This window comes from Callorhinus ursinus, unplaced genomic scaffold (assembly GCF_003265705.2).
Source record: "Callorhinus ursinus isolate GAN/ISIS: 27379988/994484 unplaced genomic scaffold, GSC_fseal_2.0 scaffold72, whole genome shotgun sequence".
Classification (NCBI taxonomy): domain Eukaryota; kingdom Metazoa; phylum Chordata; class Mammalia; order Carnivora; family Otariidae; genus Callorhinus; species Callorhinus ursinus.
In genome coordinates, this window is record NW_027397134.1 from 4,698,177 (window position 1) to 4,719,132 (window position 20,956).

The window sequence follows — 20,956 nt, forward strand, 5'->3', positions numbered from 1 at the left end:
ACTTAGGTACAGTAGCTCACTTGATCTTCTCTCAAGCTGACTTGAGATCAGATCATCACCTCCGTGTAGTGAGCAGAGCAGCTTGGGTTCACAGAGGTGAGGTCGCCTGCTGAAGTCTGACAGAGAAGTGGAGGATGTAGGATTCAGACCCAGGTCTTCTGACTCCCAGAGAGGAAACCACTCCTCCCTGCCCGCTGAGGCTGTGAGCACCTTTGGAGCAGCTCTTGGAGAGCTGGGAAGGTCAGAAGCAGAGGTCAGGGCCCTGGGCCAGGAGACGGGGTCTGTGCTTCCTTGTCCCCTAGGCCTGCCTGCCTCACAGGTGGAGGAGAAAGCGTGTCAACACCGAGAGGCCCCAAGTTGGGTGGGCAGCAGTGGACCAAAACCCGTGGCAAACAGGAAAAGGTCAAAGACCGCAGAGAGAAATGGCCAATACCTCGCGCAGTCCATCGCAGGGCGATGCTAGGCTTCAGGACTTGGCCCCCCACAGTGGCACGGGGCAAGCTCCCTCCCGTCTGGGGGAGTGAGGTTCTGCACTAGGGGACCCCATCTCCGGACAGCTCATTAGATAGCATCTAGATGGGGAAACTGAGGCCCCGGGAGCACAGGTGTCTCGTCCAAGGTCACAAGGTGAGCTAAGGATAAATTTGAGACTAGAACCCAGACTTCCTGACTTTCTAATGTCCGCTGGCCTCGGCCCGGGTGGACCCTCCTGCTCGCCTCCTGCCAGGGTCTCCGCCTTCAGGAGGACAGAGAGGGACGCGCCGGAGGCTTCCGCGCCCAGCGCATCCCTCCCCACTCCACCCCTCGGGATCCTTTAAGAGGCGGGGCTTGGCAGCCAGCGCCGCGGCCAGGGCAAAAGGCTGGGACTTTACTCCCGTGGCAGAGAACGAGCCCGTGCTCCATCGGCTGCCGCAACCGCCGCGCCCCGAGCCCGAACCACGATGAGCGGCAGAGTCGGCGATCTGAGCCCCAAACAGAAGGAGGCACTGGCCAAGGTGAGCCGTCACCCTGGCTCGGCCCCCGCTCCGGGCCGGGGCGTCGCCCTCCCGCGGCAGCGAGCCGGGAAGGGGCCGGGCGCGGTGGGGGGAAGCGGGCGACGGTGCGGGACCGGCGGGCGGAGGAGGGAGCTGCGGCCGGCGGCACCTGACGCCTCGCGCCCCTCGCCCCCGCGGCCCGTCCGGCCCTCCCTGGGCCGGCCGAGGAGGAGGCCCGGGGGAAGTTTGGCTACCCCAGCCTCAGCCCTGAGCGAGCCCTTGGCGGGGCCACCTGGGAAGAAGTGGTTGCTTGGAAGCTCTCGGAGGCAGCCGAGGGCACAAAGACAATATTCATTAAGACTGGCAGCCGGGCCCTGGGGGCAGGGCTAGGGCCCCGGGTTTCCTCCCATTTCCGGGAGGTTTTCCTCTTGCAGGGGCGCTGGCACCATGAACTGGGCCCTGACAGCTCCTTAGGGTACTTGGAGAGCCCCTGCTGGGGCACCAAGTCTCTCTGCGACCTTGGGCAAAACCATCCTTCTCAGTGTGCTTCTCGATGAAATGAAATGAGGGGTTGGATCCCACGATGTTGAAGGGAGCACCCTCGTGTGTGAAGCCTGGGATCCTACGAGTGACTCACTGGGTTGAGGTTAGTTTGAGCTCAGACCAGCACCCCCCCCCCGCCCCCCGCATCCTGCAATCCAGGTCCCTCCCTGGCTGGCGGTTTGGGCAGATGCTCTTCAGAAGGCTAGGAGGTAAGCCTGGCTTTGCCTTGGCACCTGAGCAGAGGAGGTGGCAACAGTTTGAAGGCTGGACCCCCTGTCCACCATCTGAATCTACTCTTAGATCCTTAGCTCACCTTGTGACCTTGGACGAGACACCTGTGCCCCTGGGGCCTCAGAGGGGAGGTTGGCTGTACTCTGACCCAGAATTGATGGGGTCTGGTCTCAAGGTTTGGAGGCTCCACAGCCAAGTAGTTCTCCATTGCTGGGGGGACAGATGTCTCCTGCCATGGCAGTGGAGCTGAGACGCCAACCCCATGAAGGCTTTGCCCCAGGCTGGGCCTCCCCCATCCCAAGGAGGCTGGATAGGGAGGTTTCAGGTTTTACTGCTGACCTGCAGGGGAAGTCAGGCAGAGGAGGGATTAGGTGGTGATTAAACTGGAAACCAGGGGCTGGGTAGGGTCCTTGGTGAGGGGTGGCTTCATGCCTGGGCCCTGGAGGAGCAGTTTCCCTGGGAGTCTGGGAGCTGTTTGGGGGATGGGATGGGATGGTCTGAGTCCCCGGCTGACCTCGGCAAGGGGCAGAGGTGGCAGGTCCTCACTGGTCCCCTCTGTGGCTGCCCTGTAGGTCAGTGACTAGAGAAAGGTGAGGGACTGGGAGCAGGAGGCATGGGGAGAGCGTGTGAGGGTGAGCACACCCACAGGGTAGGGAGCAGTTGGAGGTGGACATGGCCACCCCTTGGGGTCACCGTCCATATCCCTTGTTTCGCACTCCCTGCACTTTCCCCCTTCGTGGCTTCCTGTTAGAACTGTTCCCTCCACCTGGTTTGCCCTCCTCCCTCCTCCTGCTACCTTTGAAGTCCTTCAAGCCCAACACAAATATGTTTTTTTGAAGTCGTATGAGACCACCGTCTTCCTGGGCCTGTCACAATCAAACTCTTCCTTCCCTCTGCTCCCTCAGCCCATTGCTTACCAGTCCATTACTAAGGGGCCAAAGACCCCAGTGGAAAGTGTGCCTGCTCTGGCCTCGGACAGACGGGGGTTTGCATCCCAGCCCTACTGATTACTAGCTGTTCAACCTTGGGCATGTTACTTAGCCTCTCTGAGCTCTAATTTCTTCATCTGTAAAATGGGGACAGTAATACCTCTAGGGACTCTTGAGTGAGGCATGAATAAGATAAGTGCCAAGTTCAGTGCTGGGCACACAGGGAATGCTTGGCGAATGGACAGGTTTGACTGTGGCACGCTCCCCGAGTGTCCACTATCACAGTTAGCTGGGATCGCCTATGGCCGCCCGCCACACTGGAGTGTGCAAGTGCGCACAGCCAGGTAGGGGTCATGTGTTACTCCCTTCCTGCCTCCTCCTTGCTGTCCACTGAGGCAACAGAGTGCACTATGCAGCCCACATGCTCAGCCAGTGTCTGCAGAGTTGACCCATGTTGAAGAGGGGTCAGCAGAGTCCCTGTGGAGAGCCCCAGGCAGAGGGTGGTCAGGGGGGGACCTGCCACTCACCCTCCTACCTCTCCCTACAGTTTCGGGAGAATGTCCAGGATGTGCTGCCCACCCTGCCGAATCCAGATGACTATTTTCTCCTGCGCTGGCTCCGAGGTGAGGGAAGAGGGGCTGTGGGAGGCTGGGTCAGGGGCTGGTTCTGGGTAGCAGAATGGCACCCTCTGGAAACCCTGCCCCTGGCAATCTGAGAATCTGGAGAATTCAACCTTTAGAACCAAAAGGGCCCTGGGCAATTACATAGCCTTGACCCTCCTATTGGGTGGAATAACAACACTGGGGCTTAGAGAGGTGAAGTAACTTGCTCCAGGTCACACAGCGCCTGAGCCACAGGCAGAGAGAAGACTGGAGCTGGTGGGCTGACTCCCAGCCCGGTGCACTTTCTCTCCATTTGATAAATCCACTCTGCTGATGGGCTTGGGGAAGTGGGTTGAGGAAAAGCCCAGGAAGACCCAGCCACATGGGAAGTCAGCGCAGAGCCAAGTTTAGAACCAGAGTGCAGGCCCCTGGGAGAGGCTGGCCCCCTCTGTGGCCTTTTGGGGTGACAGACCAGCAGTTTAGGCAGCTTGCAGGAGGGCCAGAGGGCATGGGGGGAAAATATGGGGGGCACTCAGCCTGGCCTCAGTTGACAAGACTGCCCTCAAGCCACCACCCGGCTCCAGAGCCCCACGTTTTAGTTCCAGCTTGCCTTGGCCTGGCTGTGGCATGTGGACCAGGGGCGCACATCTGCTTTAGGCTCCCCTCCGGTAGAACAGGACCAGACAGGGTGCCCTGCTTATTGCAAGATGTAACATGATAGAACTCTGCATGCACTAATGAAGGGTACAGCTTTCCACTAGCATCAGAGTCCAACTCAACCCCATGCCCCGACTCCTGAAATCTCTCCTTTCTTTTTTCTCTTCTCCTCTCCTGTGGTTAAAGTCATGTGCCACCCTCTCTGGTTCCTGTGACACACTTTTTTTTCTTTATAGAAACTTTATTACCAGACACTGAAATAATAGAGAAAATTCCACTGCGTTAGGTTAACAGAGATTCAGTTGTATTGTAGAATCATAGCCCAACGTATTAAAATACGTATCATGTCCAGTTATTTATAGACACAGACACACACGTACATCCCCTAGGGGTCTTGGGACAGGTGAATGGTTGTATTTTTCTTTTCTGCCCAGAAATGGAGCTGGCACACTCTGAGGGACTGCTAGTAGGCACCCCAGGGCAGGTGCAGCTGGGAAAGCCATGTGGGGCACTGTGTGCCTCTGGAGGTGTCACTTGCCCCTTCCCCCCCAAATGTTGTGACACTCCCTCCCCCCACCAGCCCACTCAGATTGGGTGGAGAGGCAGTACGGGGGCGCAGTGGAGTCAGTCCAGGGCTGGAGGATATTTTGGTCCAGCATTTGCTGAAGGGCTGTAGCTAGAAGTGGGTGTGTAGGCAGTGTGGGATGGCTGTGCTGCCTTAAAGAGCCAGCTGCAAGATGATCAAACACACCACCGAGCTGCTGGTAGGTAGAGACCTGTGGTTTCAGAGAGCCGAACAATAACACAGCTCTTTTATCTGAGAGGAGGCTGCTCGGGCTCCTGGCAGTTGGTTTCCCAGACATTCCCAACACCCCAGTCCTGGGATAACCCCTCTCTTTGCAAGAATTTCAAAGCATTATTGTCATCCTCATTTGCCAGACGAAACAGCAGAGGCTCAGAGGCGGAGGCTCAGAGAGGGGAGGGCACGTACCTGAGGGCACACAGCTAATGAGAAGCTGAATCAGGGCGGAAACCTAGGGCCTCAGACTCCCAGGCCAGCATTCTCTCCAGTAAGCCACAGCTGCCCCCCCCCACCCCCCTGCCCCAGCCAAGCTCAGCCTCTTCAGACAGAGGAAGTGTCTCCTCAGTACTTAACTTGTGCCTCGCATTTCCTGGGCAGGAGCTCAGGCCTGGTCAGACTCTACTGTGAATTTCAATTAGGGTTTTTGTTGCCTTTTTTTCTTTTTTTTTTTTTTTTAAGGAAACCTTTTCCCTCTCTACCTTTAATTCTAAAGTAAACATTTTCAAAGTACATGCTAGCAAAATGTCTTTAACCTAGGTATGAGCTTGGGCTCACACTCTTGGCCGCTTCCCCTCACATGGATTCAGTTTTCTGCTGCTCTCGACCCCCAGCCCTGAGAGCAGGCACAAAAATCTCTATTGCTTCCCCCTGCCTGGGGCTGAGCTCTGGGCTTCCCAGCAAGGAGCGTCTGACGGCCAAATGAAAACAAGGAGGTGGTAGAAGCTGTGTGTGTGTCGGGTAGGTAGGGGGCAAAGCAGGTTGAAGTCTCCTCCAGGACTCGGAAGTGATCAAATCAGAACCCAGGACAGCTGCTCCTAGGTCATTTTCTCTGGCAGTGCCCTAAGCCAAGCTTTGATCTGCCCCTGACCAGGGCATAGGAGCCCTGGAGAGGCCTGACTCAGCAGGCATGGGGAGGCACCAGGCCGGGTACTGCCAGGGCCAAGTGGCAACTTGGGGAGGGCCCTGAAAGAAGACCCTGGGTGTTGGACCCTGGCAGATACGGGTGAACTGGAGAGCCGTTCGGAGAAAAGGGGGCTCACACTTCACCACCACTTCTGTTCCTATGGAGCATTCCCACTTTCACAGACCAACTGGGCTCCCCCATTGTGAGAGTATGTTGCTTTGTATCTTTCATGCGTTTCTAGATCATTAGGTGATTCATTCGGAGATGTGCAGTATCTCGTCCAAGGTCAGACTGGGAGAAAGGGAAAGGGCTGAGATGCAAACCCAGATTATGTTCCTCTAAAAGCTGCCCCTTGCTGCCATGATGGCGCGTGAAAGGTCTCCATCAGAAGAAACTTCCTAAGAGTAAAGGCCGTTCATTTCTACGAATGTGTGTCCAGCACCAATGACGGGCATGGCATTGGTCAAATCTCTTGATGCACCCTTTGGGTGCAGGACAGTGGAGTGGATTTCGTGATAGCAGAGTCAGGGAATGTGCTTGGCCACTCCCAGAGATCAGTGATTAAGGGACCGGTGACAGTCCGGAGGGCAGCCTGTCTGGCACAGGTCCCAGGGCCGTCAGCAGATCTCGATGTCAATCAGATCCACAGAGGACATACGGCTGGGAGGGACAGTTCATAGGTCAGTTGGCAAAATTGGTCAGAGTCTGGATCTCAGAAACTCTTTAAAGGATGAAATGGAGTGAGCTAACTGTAACAAGATGAAATCTGATAGGGATGGATCCAGAAAACCACCTCACAACATATAGGAAGGAGGCTTAGCAGCGGCATAGCTGAAAAGGATTTGGGAGGTTCAGTTGACTGTAAGCTCCATCTGAGTTAAGGGTATGACTGTGGCCAAGAAAGTTCTTAGGCTTTATCGGAGAAGGGTAGGCAACACCTGGTGCCGTGCTCGGTTCTGGAGGGTGCACTTTTTAAGTAGGGCACTTGCAGACTGGAAAACATCCAAAGGGAAGTTCTGTGGATGGACTTGAAACCAGGCCATGAGGAATGGTCAGAGGAAGGATCCATGGATGGGCAACATGACAGCCGAGGGGACGCAGGTGGCAGCACGGAATTCACCCGTATTGGAAAGTTTGTCACATGGCTGAGGAAGGGACCGTACTCTCTGAGTGTCTTGGCAGTGGATCTCTGCTCAGCGTAACAATGAGTGCTGAGTGCAAATGACTGCTCGGATTACCTGGAAGCAGGTGGCTTTTGGGGGGCAGTGAGGTCTTTGTGTTCAAGCTTGAGCAGGATGACTTGGGGTTGGAGCATGAAATGAAGACGTGGCCCAGGTGGACTTTAATTCTGAAGCTTTCCAGGAATCCCAGGAGGAGGTCCCTCTGTGTCCCATTAGGGTATGCATGGGTCCTTTGAAAATATGGCAAGGTTGACTGGAGGCTCATCAACCCCTCTATCCTACTGGGATGGCCTGCCAGATCCACCCCAGATGACAGGGCAGCTGTGTTCATCGTTGAACTGTAGGTCAAGTTCTCAGAACTGGATGTTAGACCGTGAAGGAGATTAACTTTGTGTAAAGGGGGAAGGCTGAATGATAAGGGGGTCCAGGGTTCACTTTCCCTGAGAGGAGATAAGATCTTTCACCTCTTGCATCCACTAGGGTAAAATTCTTTTGACCGCGATATTACAAGGCTGCACCCACCTGCCCTGGTCCTTGACCTGCTCTTCAGGGGCTATGGTGTTCCAGAAGCCCCCAGAGAAAGTCCTCCTATTAAGCTTCTGCATGTGGGGTGATCTGGGAGTCAGCTGGGGTAAAGATGGAGAAGAACCAGCCCCAGCATGAGAATAGAGAAATCTCCCTGTCCTTGGACGCCCAGCCCACTGGTCTAACCCTGACCACATTTCCCTGTTACAGCAAGAAACTTCGACCTGCAGAAGTCTGAGGCCATGCTCCGGAAGGTGAGCTCCATTTGGCTCCATAGCCCACTGTTGCCTCAGTTCCCACCCATCAGAATCACACTGGGCTTGGATTTGCTTTGCCCACCCTGCCCACCCAATCACAGCCTCTGGCTCGTGTGGCATATCTGAGTATTAGCTGGCCACTGTTGTTGCCTTATCCCTTTGGGACAAAGTGCATTCCCTTCCCTGGAAAGACAGAGCTTTCTCAGTTCTGGGCCAGCTAAGAATTACAATCTGTTCTGCCCAGATCTCTAAAACAGGCAGTGCCTCTTTTCCAATCCTGCCACTTGCCTTCTCATGATGTACCTGGGACACGGTGTCATCTACTGCTAGATGCCTATAAAGGGTTCCACTACCCCCACATTTTTTAAAAGCCTTGACTATGTTTTCAGCATGTGGAGTTCCGAAAGCAAAAGGACATCGACAACATCACAAGCTGGCAGCCTCCAGAGGTGAGGACAAATGATCTTGCCCCACCCCTGTGTTAGTTAGGTCTGTTGCACCCACAGTCTGTGTCCTGAGTCTGTCAGACTGGGACCCTCAAGAGCAAAGGTCTGACGATGCCAAGTGAGCTCTAATGGTTCCCAGAGTGGGTATCCATTGGCACCCAGGGGGAAAGGGTGTGGAGGGAGAGCCTGATGAACCCATAGGAAGGCCCCGGGATACAGGGAAGGCTTGGCCACCCCCGGGCCTGCTGACCAGGTGCCCCCTCTGTGTCTTTGCCCAGGTGGTCCAGCAGTATCTGTCAGGGGGCATGTGTGGCTATGACCTGGACGGCTGCCCCATCTGGTACGATGTCATTGGACCTCTGGATGCCAAGGGACTGCTCCTCTCAGCCACCAAACAGGACTTGCTCAAGACCAAGATGCGGGACTGCGAGCGGCTCCTGCAGGAGTGTGCCCGCCAGACTGAAAAGGCGAGTGGGCTTAGCACGGTTGAGAATGAGTTCACCACCGTGGAGGTGTTCTAGCAGAAGCAGGTGTATCACACAGGGATTTAAGCACAGCTTCAGGACTGAGGCCCAGGCGTTTGGATTTCACGGACGAGTGAAATTTCCAAGTTTTAGGGACTGACCCATGTTGCCAGATTTTTATTTTTCTCCAAGTAAGGACTTAAAAGGAAAATTTACTGGCTACTATTGCCGTAATTAACTCCCAAAACTATAGGAATGGTATAGTCTCGGAATAAAGGGCAGTCCTTTAAATCAAAGAAATTTAGTTTCGTAAGTAACATACTACATTATCATTGCTTTTCTCGTTCATCTGGGCACTGGTAAGATCTTTGTCATGGACCAGCCTCTCCTTGAGCAAGTATTTGGGTACCACTGGTATAGATGAGCTGAGAGTCTGTGCTTCGCTAGCTCTGTATTCAAAAAAAAGAAGGATATGTGATTCCCTCTCTGAGAAAAAGGCTAAGGAGTGTGCTGGAGCCACCCTGATCTTCTCTCCTGCCTTCCTCTTTAGCCTATGTAAGGATCCAGCAAAATGATGTCACAAATTTGGGGGCATTTCAACGCTGTCATTCACAAACATGCACTGAGGGCCTAGTATGTGCAGAGACCCTACAGCCCGTGGAGGCAGAGAAGCATTAGATGGGCACCCTTCAGGGCTTAGGGTGGACAGGGAGGCTCTGGGCCTGTGTACCAGATCAGTGGCCCCACGAGGCCCCACGGATGGAACGCTACCAGGCACTGCGCACAGAGGAAGAGGGAGGCCACCTTGTCAGACTGCAGAACAGAAGGGACCTCAGATATAATTTAGATCTACCCAGTTGTTTACTGGATGAGAACAGGGACACCTAGGCAGGAAGAGTGACTAGCCTAGGCCAGAATTCTGGCCTGGGGTGCTTATCTCAATTTGGAAAACTGTAGATATGGCCCTGCCCAGACCTGGTCGCCATATGGGCACATGAACACATCAGCTTCTTGCCCTGGACTGGGGTAGGCTTCTGCGGTGTGGCAGCCTACTGTGACTTTCTGCTCCTCTGTCCCCTGCAGGTGGGGAAGAAGGTGGAGACCGTCACCCTGATTTATGACTGCGAGGGGCTTGGTCTCAAGCATCTCTGGAAGCCTGCGGTGGAGGCCTATGGGGAGGTGAGGGGCAGGGCTGGGAGGGGAGTGGGAGAGGAGAGAAATGGGAGTGGGCCCCTCTGCTAGGAGGCCCTGTGGGTGAGGCAATGGGGGCCGAGTCTGGCCTGGAGGAGGCAGGGCCTGCCTCCCTGGTACAGAGGTCTGAGCCCACTGAACTCAGTAATTTTGTTTCCACAGTTTCTCTGCATGTTCGAGGAAAACTACCCTGAAACGCTGAAGCGTCTTTTCATTGTTAAAGGTAAGTTGGGAACTATCTGCAATGAAGTCAGATGGGAAAGAGGGGCCAACAATGTTCCTGGGACAGATTCGGGGGAGTAGAACGGGGTGAGCCAGAGGAGGGGATCCAGGGACCTCTGATATAGGCCGACCGATTTGCAATTTACAAACCTTTTAGGATTTATTGCCTCCTTGGAACCACTCAGACTGGTGACGTAGGAAGGCTAGACTCGCTCGCTGTCCAGACAGGGAAGCTGGAAGTTAGACAGGTGCCCGTGTCAAGCTTCACACCCTGGGCTGCCTGTGTGGGCTCCACAGCACTGGGGAACCTGTGACCTGACACGGGGCTGTGGAGGACACTGTCAGGGACATAGTGGGCCTTGCTCCCGGTCTCACATCACCTGGTCTCTGTTCCAGCCCCCAAGCTGTTTCCTGTGGCCTATAACCTCATCAAACCCTTCCTGAGTGAGGACACGCGCAAGAAGATCATGGTCCTGGGGGGTGAGTAGCCCAGACTCTTCTCAGCACCACTGGTTGGTCTGTGGCCCAAATTGGGGCTAGCTTTAGAAGTGTCTAGGGCGAAGACTTCCTCTGCTGGTAGCAGTGGGATCCTGGAGCAAGTGGGGGCCGGGCTAGGGTCTTCCTCTCTGTTTTCACAAGGACTCTTCCTCTCAGACACTCTAGAAGAAAGTACTGAGCTCAGCTCTGTAGATGCAAAGATGAATGAAACACCAGTCTTGTCTTCAGGGAGCTGACAGCGTAACAGGAGAGAGGCCTTTAGAGAGAAAGCGACGGATACAGGTTAGAAAAGTTACAGGAAATGGAGGCAAAGCACCACGGAGGCCACAGGAGCGGAGAGGTTGCTTCTAGTTAGGAGCAACTAGGAGGGGCTTCCTTTGATGCACACCTACCATGGGCCAACCCTGGACTTGGTGACAAAGATGCATCAGACAGAGTCCCCTGAGGAGCTCCTGGCCCTCTTGGGGCAGGGGAGCTGCAAACAGATGTGTAGCAGCACCATATGTTAAATGTAAAAGAAGGAAATCAAGAAGTGGGTGGGAACACGGAGCTGGGGCATTCAGCCCTCCCGACCCAGGCGGGAGCGGATGCCGACCTCAGCCAAGTGCTGTGGCATGAGTAAGAGGCAGCCAGATGAAGCCAGGCAGGAAGCCGCTGGGTGGAAAGAATAGCACTGAGCGAAGGCCTCATACACCGCGGCTCAGGCAGTCGGAGAGAGCATGGCACGGCCAGGGTGTGGCAAGAGGTGAGGTGCAGCTAGAGACGCAGCTGGGAGCCAGGGCACGGAGAATCCAGGGCACTGTGCTGAGAAGCTGGGACACAGCTCCATGGGCTGTTGGGAACCAGAGAAGAGTTCTGAGTGGGGGGAGGACCCGGCTCAGACTTTAAACGGAGAAACATTTGACTGGCAAGCTTGCGAAGGACAGGTACCAGTTTGTACACCGTGGCCACAGTCCATATGCAAGAGCTGTTGCAAGCCTAAGCCGGGGTCATGGCGGTAGAGATAGAGAGGAAAGGAGGGATTTGGGACTTACTTAGGAAGCAGAACAGCAGAACGCCATCCACTGGGCGTAGGAAGGGAGGGAGAGAAATCTAGAATGACTCTCTGGTGTCTAGCGTGAGTAACGGAGTATTGCAATGACTCTGGTGCGATTGGTTCAGCTGGGGGACATAACCTTGATGTTGAGTTTGGGAGTCTGTGAGATATACAGATGTTGAGGGTACATGAGCCTGAAGCTGAGGAGAGGACTCGGGTTGGGAAATTTGGAAATTCTCAATTATAGGCAGCAGCTAAGATCTTGAGAGTAAACACTGCCCATAGAAGAGCAGAGGCCAAACCCTGGGGACTATCTGAGTTCAAGGGCAGGCGGAGCAAGAGGTGTTAATGAGCTTGGTAGGGCCACACTCGACAGGGATTGGATGTGCAGGGGAGCTGGGAGGACATCAAGGCACAAGAAGAAGCCAGCAAGGAAGATGCTCAGGAATCAAGCCAACCAGGGACAGAGAGGAGCTGAGTTTTGCCGGAGCATTAAGTGGAGTCGGTGGGAAGAAAAGGCCAGAAAGGTAGACTGGGACCGCCTCATGTCAGGCCTGGTGCCGCCTATGGAGTTGAGCTTGGGGGTAGGTAATAGGGATTCTGAAGGTTTCTGAATGTTCACCATTAGGCGACACATGGAAAGTGGAGATCTTCCCGATGTGCACTGGTGAGCCCTGGGAGTGGCGTGAAGCAATCTGGAAAGTTCAGAACTTCTGGGTTCTGGTCCTAACTCTGGCAGCAACAAGTTTGGCTTCCTGTTGCCTCAGTTACTCTCTCTGTAAGATGGGAAGGGCCCCTCTGGCCTTATTCCAACCCTCCAGCTGAGCTGGGGGAAGAAATACAAAATCTGAGCAAAAGGCTCTGATGATTTTTGGCTTTGCTGCTGCTACCGCCCACCGTGAGCATGAGCTGGTTGGGTTTCCTGGCAGCAGAACTATGGAGGAGGTGCAGGCTGTTCTCCCCGCCCACACCTGCAACCCTTTCAACCAAGCCCGCCTTGGGCTCAGAAGCTACCGGGTCTCCGACAGAGGAGGGAAGACATTCACTCTGGCTGGTCAGGGGAGCTTAGGAAGCACAGATTATATCCCCGCCCAAGAGCACAGATGCTGTGTTCCAGGAGTTGTATGGTCTCAGGACCCTAGAAATCGGAGGGCTGGGAGACCCTGGACAGCCCCTGTGGGCTTCCAGCCAGCCTCAGCAGCAGAGGACCCCAGGTCGTACCCCATGACTTGGAGCTGCTGCCTATTTTCAGCTATAGAGTCGGCATGGCAAGGTTTCCAGTATCAAAATATTGTGCTTGGCTGATACGAGTTTAGGAATTCGGAGTGGTGACATGGTTCTCAGCATTGGTTGCACTAGAGTCAAACTCTCCTAGTCAGGAAAGGGCTTGGTTGTTTAAAAAAGAAAAAAAAAAAAGAGCCGAGTCACCAACAGCTAGACAGCCTAAAAAACAGAGCAGAAGTGAAGTCGTGGCTGGGGCAAAGCCAAGGGAGCCCTGTTTAAGGGGCTACTCGACTGTGGTGCAGTCGGTAAGTCACGATTGAGCACAATTACGTGTAGGTGAAAGCAGGGGATGGGACACGTGGTTGGACCCTCTTGGAATTCAGTTGAACCAGGACAGATCATGTTGACTCAGGCCCTCCTGCTTGCCTCACATGCTGTTCCCTCCGCGTGGGATGCCCTTCCCTCTTTTCTCTGTTCCCTCTGATTGCACACCAGATATTTGTACCACCTGCCTGGGAGGTGATCATATACTCTCATACGTGTACGGAGTTAACAGTTTACAGCACCCTCTCAAGCAGTTAGGTCACCTCACTCCCACCAGAGCCATGTGGGGCAGGAGGAACCAGGCTCAGAATAAAGTGACTTTACTTAAGGTTGCTCAACTGGCCAGAGGCAATGGACACAGGACTCTAGGTGTTCTGATTCTTAGTCCAGCGAAAGGGCAGTCCTCTGGGTGATGCTTCCTCCTGAACCCCCTGCCGAGCTGCGTGCACATCATGTGCTCCTAGTGTCTGCATTTTCTGGGCTGTGGGGCAGATGGGTTTTTCCTGCCCTTTTTGTGTTGACCACCAGGGCTGTGAAGCAATCCTGCCTAGTGGTGATCCTTTTTTTTCTCCTTCCTTCCCTCTGCTGCCAGCAAACTGGAAGGAGGTTTTACTGAAATATATCAGCCCTGACCAGCTGCCTGTGGAGTATGGGGGCACCATGACTGATCCTGATGGAAACCCCAAGTGCAAATCCAAGGTATGGGCCGCGTAGTCCCCTGCAGGGCCCGGAGGGGCAAGGGATTGCACCAGGGAAGCCTGGCTCAAATGCACATTCCAGTTCACTCTGTGCTTTGCTTCCAGATCAACTATGGGGGTGACATTCCCAAGGAGTATTATGTGCGAGATCAGGTGAAACAGCAGTATGAGCACAGTGTGCAGATTTCTCGAGGCTCCTCCCACCAAGTGGAGTATGAGATCCTCTTCCCTGGCTGTGTCCTCAGGTAGTGTTCTGGACCCTGAGAGGCCACCTGTGCCTTTCAGCCATAGGTGCCAGTGGTCGGGCTGGGGTGGGAGAAGCCCTGGTGGCAGGACCCCCAGAGAGTGCACACACAGACACTATCAGGTCTGAATGGGCGGATGTCCCCTGCAGGTGGCAGTTCATGTCAGATGGTTCCGACATCGGTTTTGGGATTTTCCTGAAGACCAAGATGGGGGAGCGTCAGCGGGCAGGCGAGATGACAGAGGTGCTTTCCAACCAGAGGTACAATGCCCACCTGGTCCCTGAGGATGGGACCCTCACCTGCACTGATCCTGGCATCTGTAAGTACCTCTGTCCTGGCTTAAAGCCCCTGCCCTAGCTGTCTGCCTGTGAGGTCCCTCTTTCGCAGACTATGAGAATCAGACGTGGGCCTCCATGTGTTCAACCCTCTCCTTATACAGATGAGGGAATGAACCTAGGCTTGGAGAGGTGAAATGACCAGGGGGCCCAGCTGGTTAGCACCAGGGCGGGACTCTGACCTGATACTTCCAGGTCGAGGTGAATCATGGTGCTAGGTGATCACAAGGGTTCAGAACACCTGCTCTCGGTCCAAGTTTAACTGGATCTGTGACTATGACCAGACATTTCTGGGGAATGCTCCTTTCCCAGATGTCAGAGAGGCAGAACTGCCTCGGTGGGTGCAGGGATCCCAGGGCAGGCAGAATGCTGAAAAGCCCAGTCCTGACCCCTCTGAGCTTCACTTATCTCCACCTTGATCAAAAACCAAGTACAGGACACGAACAGGAAGTTTAGCCGGGAGGAATAAGAATGGCACACAGGCATTTGAAAGTGTTTTACATCCCTCAACTTCACGGTTTTGATTAAAATTCCCTTTCAGCAATTCTACTTCTGGAAATTTATCCTACAGAAATGTTTACACAAAGACACAGAGATAGAGGTACAAGGATGTTCCTAGCAGCCTGGGCAACTGGCAATAAACCAAATGGCCTTAAAAACGTCTTGTTAAAGAATTATGTAAATGAATTATGATCCATGTGTACATGGAATACGTTATACCCATTCGAGAGAAAAATTGACATGTAAAGTGTCTAATACATGTTGAAAAAAACAAAGAATGAAACATAGCATATGGTATACTCTCTGTTTTTTGTTTTTTGTTTTTTTAAAGGATATACGTTGAAAAGAATTCTGAGGAATGTATGCTAACTGTGATGGTGATTATCTCTGGGATGGTAGGAAGCTTCTAGAGGGTTTTATTTTTTTACACTAGTTCTGCAACTAGGTTATTTTACAATGACCATGTACTACATTTGTAAGCAGAAAAACCACATACACACACACAAAAAGCCCTTCAAATCTCCAGTTTCCTTTCTATCAGAGCCAATGTGCCAGACGTGGAAAATCAATGAGAGCAAGGGCTTTATCATCGAGCTGACTTGGATTTGCCTACTGACTAGTCCTTAGGCAAGTGACTTAGCCTCCCTGTGCTTCAGTTTCCTGATTGCTACAATGGGGATCAAATTCTCTACCTCATGGGGATACATGATGATTAAATGGGTAGCACTTAGCTTAATGCCTGGTGTACAACAAGCACTCAACACACTGTAGACACCATTATCATCAGGGCAAGACCTGTGTGGGGAGAAGGACCATCCTGGAGATGGTGCTGGAGATGGGAGAAGCCCTGTGCCCCATTTCTAGGGCAGCATCACCAAGAGACATCGGAGCTAGCCCCCAGATGTCTTATACCATCACCCCAACCTCCAGTGCTGCATACTTCCCCACCTGCCAGGCAACCTTCAGTCTCGACTGCCCCTTCCTCACAGATGCTCTGTGATATTGCTCGCTGGGGGGAGTATTCTTGTTAGTGAGCAAGCAGCCAGGTCCTTGGAGGAGAAGGCATATTAATGTAAGCTTCAGTAAGAACAAGGCCTAGCACACCAGCCCGGATACTATTATCCACAGACCATATTTTGTATAGAAGCTTGAATTTTTTTGAAGATTTTATTTATTTATTTGAGGGGGGGGAGCAAGAGCACAAGCAGGGGTTGGTGGTGGGGAGAAGTAGAGGGAGAGGGACAAGGAAATTCCCCGCCGAGCTGGGAGCCTGACACGGGGCTCAATCCCAGGATCCCAGGATCATGACCTGAGCTGAAGGCAGATGCTTAATTGACTGAGCCACCCAGGCGCCCCTAAGCTTGTTTTTTTTTTTTAAGATTTTATTTATTTATTTGAGAGACAGAGAATGAGAGAGAGAGAGCACATGAGAGCGGGGAGGGTCAGAGGGCGAAGCAGACTCCCTGCCGAGCAGGGAGCCCGATGTGGGACTCGATCCAGGGACTCCAGGATCATGACCTGAGCCGAAGGCAGTCGCTTAACCAACTGAGCCACCCAGGCGCCCTTGTTTTTTTTTTTTTTTAATGGACAGGGAAGCTGAGGTATAGAGAAGGGATGGTATCTTTCCCACAAAGTAGGTTGTGTACACCCCAAAAGACTGAAGACGTGAGGGAATCCTAGAGTCCTGGTCCAGATCTCTAGGCCATCACCTATCCTAGAGATGAGCAGGTCTGTCCCCGATGTGACAGAGGCGAGAGTGGAGTCCCAGACCAGGGAAGTAATTTATCTGAGATCATGTACCCAGCAGCAGCGCCCAATCCCATTTTCCAGCATCGCACGTCTACAGTATCTGAAGGATGCAGCCTGAGAAAGGACTGGGAACCTTACAACATAACCAGACTTAGGTTTGCAAACCCCAGATTTATTTTAGCCCTTCTTCGTTACATTCCCAGATGGACCACTTATCTGCCTGCGGGACTTTGACTTGGAGTTGCTTCTTGTCCATTCCAAGGAGGATTAGAGGCAGGTCACAGCACCCACGTCCCCTTCCCAGGTGTAAAAACAATGAGGTGGGATCAGCTGTTGCCTGGAGCCATGGCTCAGGTTAGACCTGAGCCCAGAGAGAAGCCAGTGTTAGGTTACAAGCTCACCTGTGGGAGGGCAGTGCCCTTGAAGAACCAGGCGACTCCCTGCAAAGTGGAACATAATCACCCAGTGGTGAAATTAAAACTCCGTGCCAGCCTCCAATGGCAAGAGGACATGAATCCTCCCCAGGCCATTCTGGTGCTTGCCCAAGTGTGCTTAAGTAGGGAGAAGGAGAAACAAAACCTGAATTGGTTTCACTTATTTTCTCTTGACTAATATTTCTGGAGGGCCTGAGTGTAGAATACTCTATTAGGAAAGAAGACGACTCAGCAGAAAAGATCTGGACTTTGTCCACCAGGAGTGCATAAGGTAGTCTAGAAGACCCAAAACACTGGATGAAGGCTCCACAGTACTGCCAGGCAGTGCTGGGGAGCCCAGCCAGGCTCCAGGAGGCCTGGTTTCTGAGTCCACCTGTACCACCAACTCTCCCAAGTGTTTTGAGCAAGTGTCTCTAAATAACTACTTTTGATTTCCTTCTCCTTAAAATGAGAAGAATGGGCTACAGCAGGAGGTCTTTTTATTTACGTACTTATTTAAGTAGGCTCCATCCCCAGTGTGGGGTTTGAACTCACAACCCTGAGATTAAGAGTCACACGCTCTACCGACTGAGCCAACCAGGCACTTCTTTAGCAGGAGGGCTTAATCTGGGGTTTGTGGACTCCCCAGAGCAGTGACTAAATCTTAAAGACCAAACACCTCTCTTTTATAACATACAGTGTCTAATATCCCCTTTACAATTCTGAAATGAAATTCATGGGTAATATAACCCACCTAAACACATAATTTAAAAAGCACTATAATCTCCCATCAGGAGAAATAGAAGGAAGCTAACTTAGAATATGTATTTGTTTCCATATATAAATGAGAGGGGACGATCACACCCATGTGCTGCGAAGGGTCCGTGTTGGCCTCCAGAGGATCTGAAGTTGTGTGCGTTCATCAGATTCTCAAGGGAGTCAGTTCCCCAACAAAAGTGGAGGATCCCTAGCCTGGAGCATCTCTGAGGGGGCTCTACAGGTCTATCAGTACATGATTAGTGTCAAAATGAACCATGCAATTCATGAACTCCACTTCCTTTGGGCCCGGACCTCTGAACAGCCCCTTCCTTGTTTCTGAGGGCAGAATATGCAAAGCAGAGCATCTTGTGGTGCTTGATCCAAGGAGCTCAGACCTCTCCTCCAGCATGACTGATTCTGGTTGCTGGGACTCTGTAGTCCAGGGCAGTGAGGAAATGTCCCTCTTTTCAGAGGGACTATTGGTTCTGAAAGACCTCTGGTGCAGAGAAAATCGATAATAATTCCCACCATGAAGAAAGTGTGGGTGGTGTTTCTACCCAATGTCTAAACTATGCATTTTATCTAGGGGCAGGAAAGGGGAGAGGTGAAATTTCAGGAATAAATACACTGTTGTTTTTTTTTTTTTTGGTTTGTTTTAATTTTTTTTTTTCTCCCTGGGAAAAATGAGAGAAGACCAGGATAGGGAAAAGGCAGAGCCAGTGTTTTTGTTCTCACACTCTGTTCTCTTGAAGGGCTGTTCGACTGAAAGGGAACAACTTCTCAAAAAGAAAGGGGTTAGATTAAAAGCAGTCTGTTCCTCGGCCAAGGCTTCAAAGCCTTCTCTGCCAACCCATGCCCATTTTGAGTTTTCCTAATCTTTTATGATTACGAACGGGTGCAGTACGCATCTTTGTCCATTTATCTTTCTGTGGGATACATTCCTGTTTCAACAACTCTGTATATTTTACCTTCGCCAGAAACTGAACGGGGCTTATCTTCCCAGGGCCCAAGTCAGGCAGCAATGCAGGTCAGAGGGAAATTCCAGCTCCATCACTTCCTCACCGTGTGACACAGTGACCTCCTTTTTATACGCTATCAAGCAGGACTAATGCTGAATTCATAGAGTTATTTTGAGCAATAATATAATATATATATAGATTACCAACCCAGGGCTGAGACACTTAGGCAGCCATTGTTACCATTACTATTATTGCTGTGACAACTGCTCCTACTGATTCTGCCCCGCCAGTTTAAGCTCTAACTCCTCTGAAAAGCCTTTTACATGATGTCAGTCTATAGGACCCTCTCCTTGCAAGCTGTGACAGATGTGGTTGTCTCACTCATCAGGCACTCAGCATGTTCTGTCTTATATTTCTTTCTCTCTGTGAATATTTTGTCAGCCCAGATTGACTTAAGTTTCAGAAGGTGAGGGACCACTCCTTATGTCACCTTTGTCCTCATTACGTACCACGTTGCCTTGTTCAGACAACAAAAATCGCTGTCCTTTGTTAGAATTGCCTGAATGTCTGGTTTTCTGCCTCCCCTCAGATGTCCTGCGGTTCGACAACACCTACAGCTTCATTCATGCCAAGAAGGTCAGTTTCACTGTGGAGGTCCTGCTTCCAGACAAAGCCTCAGAAGAGAAGATGAAACAGCTGGGGGCAGTCACCCCAAAGTAATGCCTCTTCCCACAGCAGGTGTGGCTCCCGCAGTGTCTCCCTGTCAGTTTCTGTCCCTTGTAACAGTCATTTTCCCAGTACCCAGATGCCCAAAAAAGCCAGGCTACAAGAAAGACCTTGGGCTGGATTTGGGGAGCTTTCATTTCAGAATTAGGAAGAGGGGGAGCAGCAGGAGAGGGTCTCCTTGCCTCTCAAATTACTCAGGAGTCCCCAGGGGCTGGGCACCATGATAGGATCTACCATCCTATAAGCTGTGCCAACTTCACCTGTCCAGTGAGAGCTGAGACAGGAAGGGATGGGGGTGGGGAAGATGCGGGCAGGGCAGAAATTAGAAAAGCGGGGAGAGATTGAGACCTAACACTTCAGGGAAGCCAGCTGTAGGGAACTTGCTCCCAAATGAAAATGTTAAGTCTAGATCATTATGAGGAGTAGCAAGGTAGCAGGTTGCTAGAGCTATGGTGGGGGTCAAAGTCTCTTCTAGACTTTCTATCTCCAAGACTGGGACCTTTTGGCTTTTCCCACCAGGTTTCAGGGATGGCCTGAGTCAGTATAGCTCTTCCCACTCAGGGGTAGACAGGGAGGCCAACTCAAGACTTCCGCAACTCTTGGGACCCACTGGCTGTCTCTTTAATTACTGATTGTCAGTGACTCAGAGCTTCTCAGGACAGAGATTTGGTACCCAGCCACTGTCCTCCAACGCAAACAAAGCACAGGGAAATTACCTCCAGGGATCCCAGCTCCAGGATGGGCCCGGGAGGCTAAGGGTGAGAGTGAATCCTGAGGCTTCCAACGCCCCCTCCCCTTTTCAGTGCTGTCAGCCTCTCATCAAGTAACTCTCCATTTGAGCACCCCACACAAAAATGACAAGTGGGGGATCAAGACAGTAGATCCCAGTGAAGGCCTTCCCAGTCTGAGTCTCCCACGGTGCTGGCCAGCCCGCTTCCTGACTGACCTCAGCAAGGCTTTGGCAGTCCCATCTCTGTGGGAGGCGTATGGCTGGTGCATTGGGTTCCTGGTGTCTGGCGGGGAGGCTGCCCGGGCAGGAGGCCAAAGGCCGGCCCTGCATCTGGGGGCAGCCACAAATAGCCTCGCAGGGCCCCAGCCTCGCCGTCCACAGTGACAAGCAGGGATGGCCAAGGGGGCGCTCAGCGACCACGGACTGGAGGGCACGGACCCTGCGGGCAACCACAGCCCATAACCCAAAGCCACGCCCCGCAAACGAACACTGGAGAGCGCCCCCCGCCCCTCCCCCGGGCCCTCGCAGGAACTCCTTCCCCTCCGAGGGCCAGACCCCCTGGCCCAGCGTGGGGAGATGGTCTGGGGAAGCTGAGGAAGAAGGGGCAAGGCTGGCGCTGACGAGAGCGGCCTGAGGCTGCGCCGGCACCAGCCACACCGCTTAGGAGGGGTCATCCCAACCTTGGTTTACAGCGCTCTGTTAGGAAAATTAACCAATGAATAAAGCAACGTTCAGTGCACAGGGAGTGGAAGTCAATGCCCACCGCCTCGCTCCTCGCTGCCCCTCAGATTGACAAAATTTACGTCTCAGGAACATCACCTAGTCGCCAAT

At 52.8% G+C, this 20,956-nt stretch overlaps 1 protein-coding gene across 6 annotated transcripts; it reads left to right on the forward strand.

Moving 5' to 3' along the window:
• Positions 1 to 834: 834 nt before the first annotated feature.
• On the forward strand, positions 835 to 20,864 carry SEC14L2 (SEC14 like lipid binding 2). 6 transcript variants are annotated; one of them, XM_073886767.1, is made up of 14 exons: positions 855 to 995; positions 1,517 to 1,620; positions 3,225 to 3,300; positions 7,559 to 7,602; positions 7,995 to 8,054; positions 8,330 to 8,518; positions 9,599 to 9,694; positions 9,869 to 9,929; positions 10,325 to 10,408; positions 13,603 to 13,709; positions 13,814 to 13,953; positions 14,103 to 14,272; positions 15,316 to 15,416; positions 19,259 to 19,368. In XM_073886767.1, the coding sequence occupies exons 2-13, from the start codon at positions 1,558 to 1,560 to the stop codon at positions 15,414 to 15,416; spliced, it is 1,191 nt and encodes a 396-aa protein (XP_073742868.1). In that variant the 5' UTR covers positions 855 to 995; positions 1,517 to 1,557; the 3' UTR covers positions 19,259 to 19,368. The 6 variants fall into 6 exon arrangements, with proteins under 6 accessions (XP_073742866.1, XP_025714031.1, XP_073742868.1 ...); XM_073886764.1 differs by lacking the exons at positions 15,316 to 15,416; positions 19,259 to 19,368 and adding an exon at positions 14,830 to 15,078; XM_073886766.1 differs by lacking the exon at positions 15,316 to 15,416 and having other exon boundaries at positions 859 to 995; positions 19,259 to 20,864.
• The last annotated feature ends 92 nt before the right edge of the window (positions 20,865 to 20,956 follow it).

Bases quoted from the DNA above. Each gene is read 5' to 3' on its own strand.
- SEC14L2 (XM_073886764.1), top strand. From the start codon at position 1,558: ATGTTGAAGGGAGCACCCTCGTGTGTGAAGCCTGGGATCCTACGAGTG. The intron at 10,409-13,602 runs GTGAGTAGCCCA...CTCTGCTGCCAG, and splicing joins GAAGATCATGGTCCTGGGGG to CAAACTGGAAGGAGGTTTTA. The intron at 14,273-14,829 runs GTAAGTACCTCT...ATTCCCTTTCAG, and splicing joins CTGCACTGATCCTGGCATCT to CAATTCTACTTCTGGAAATT.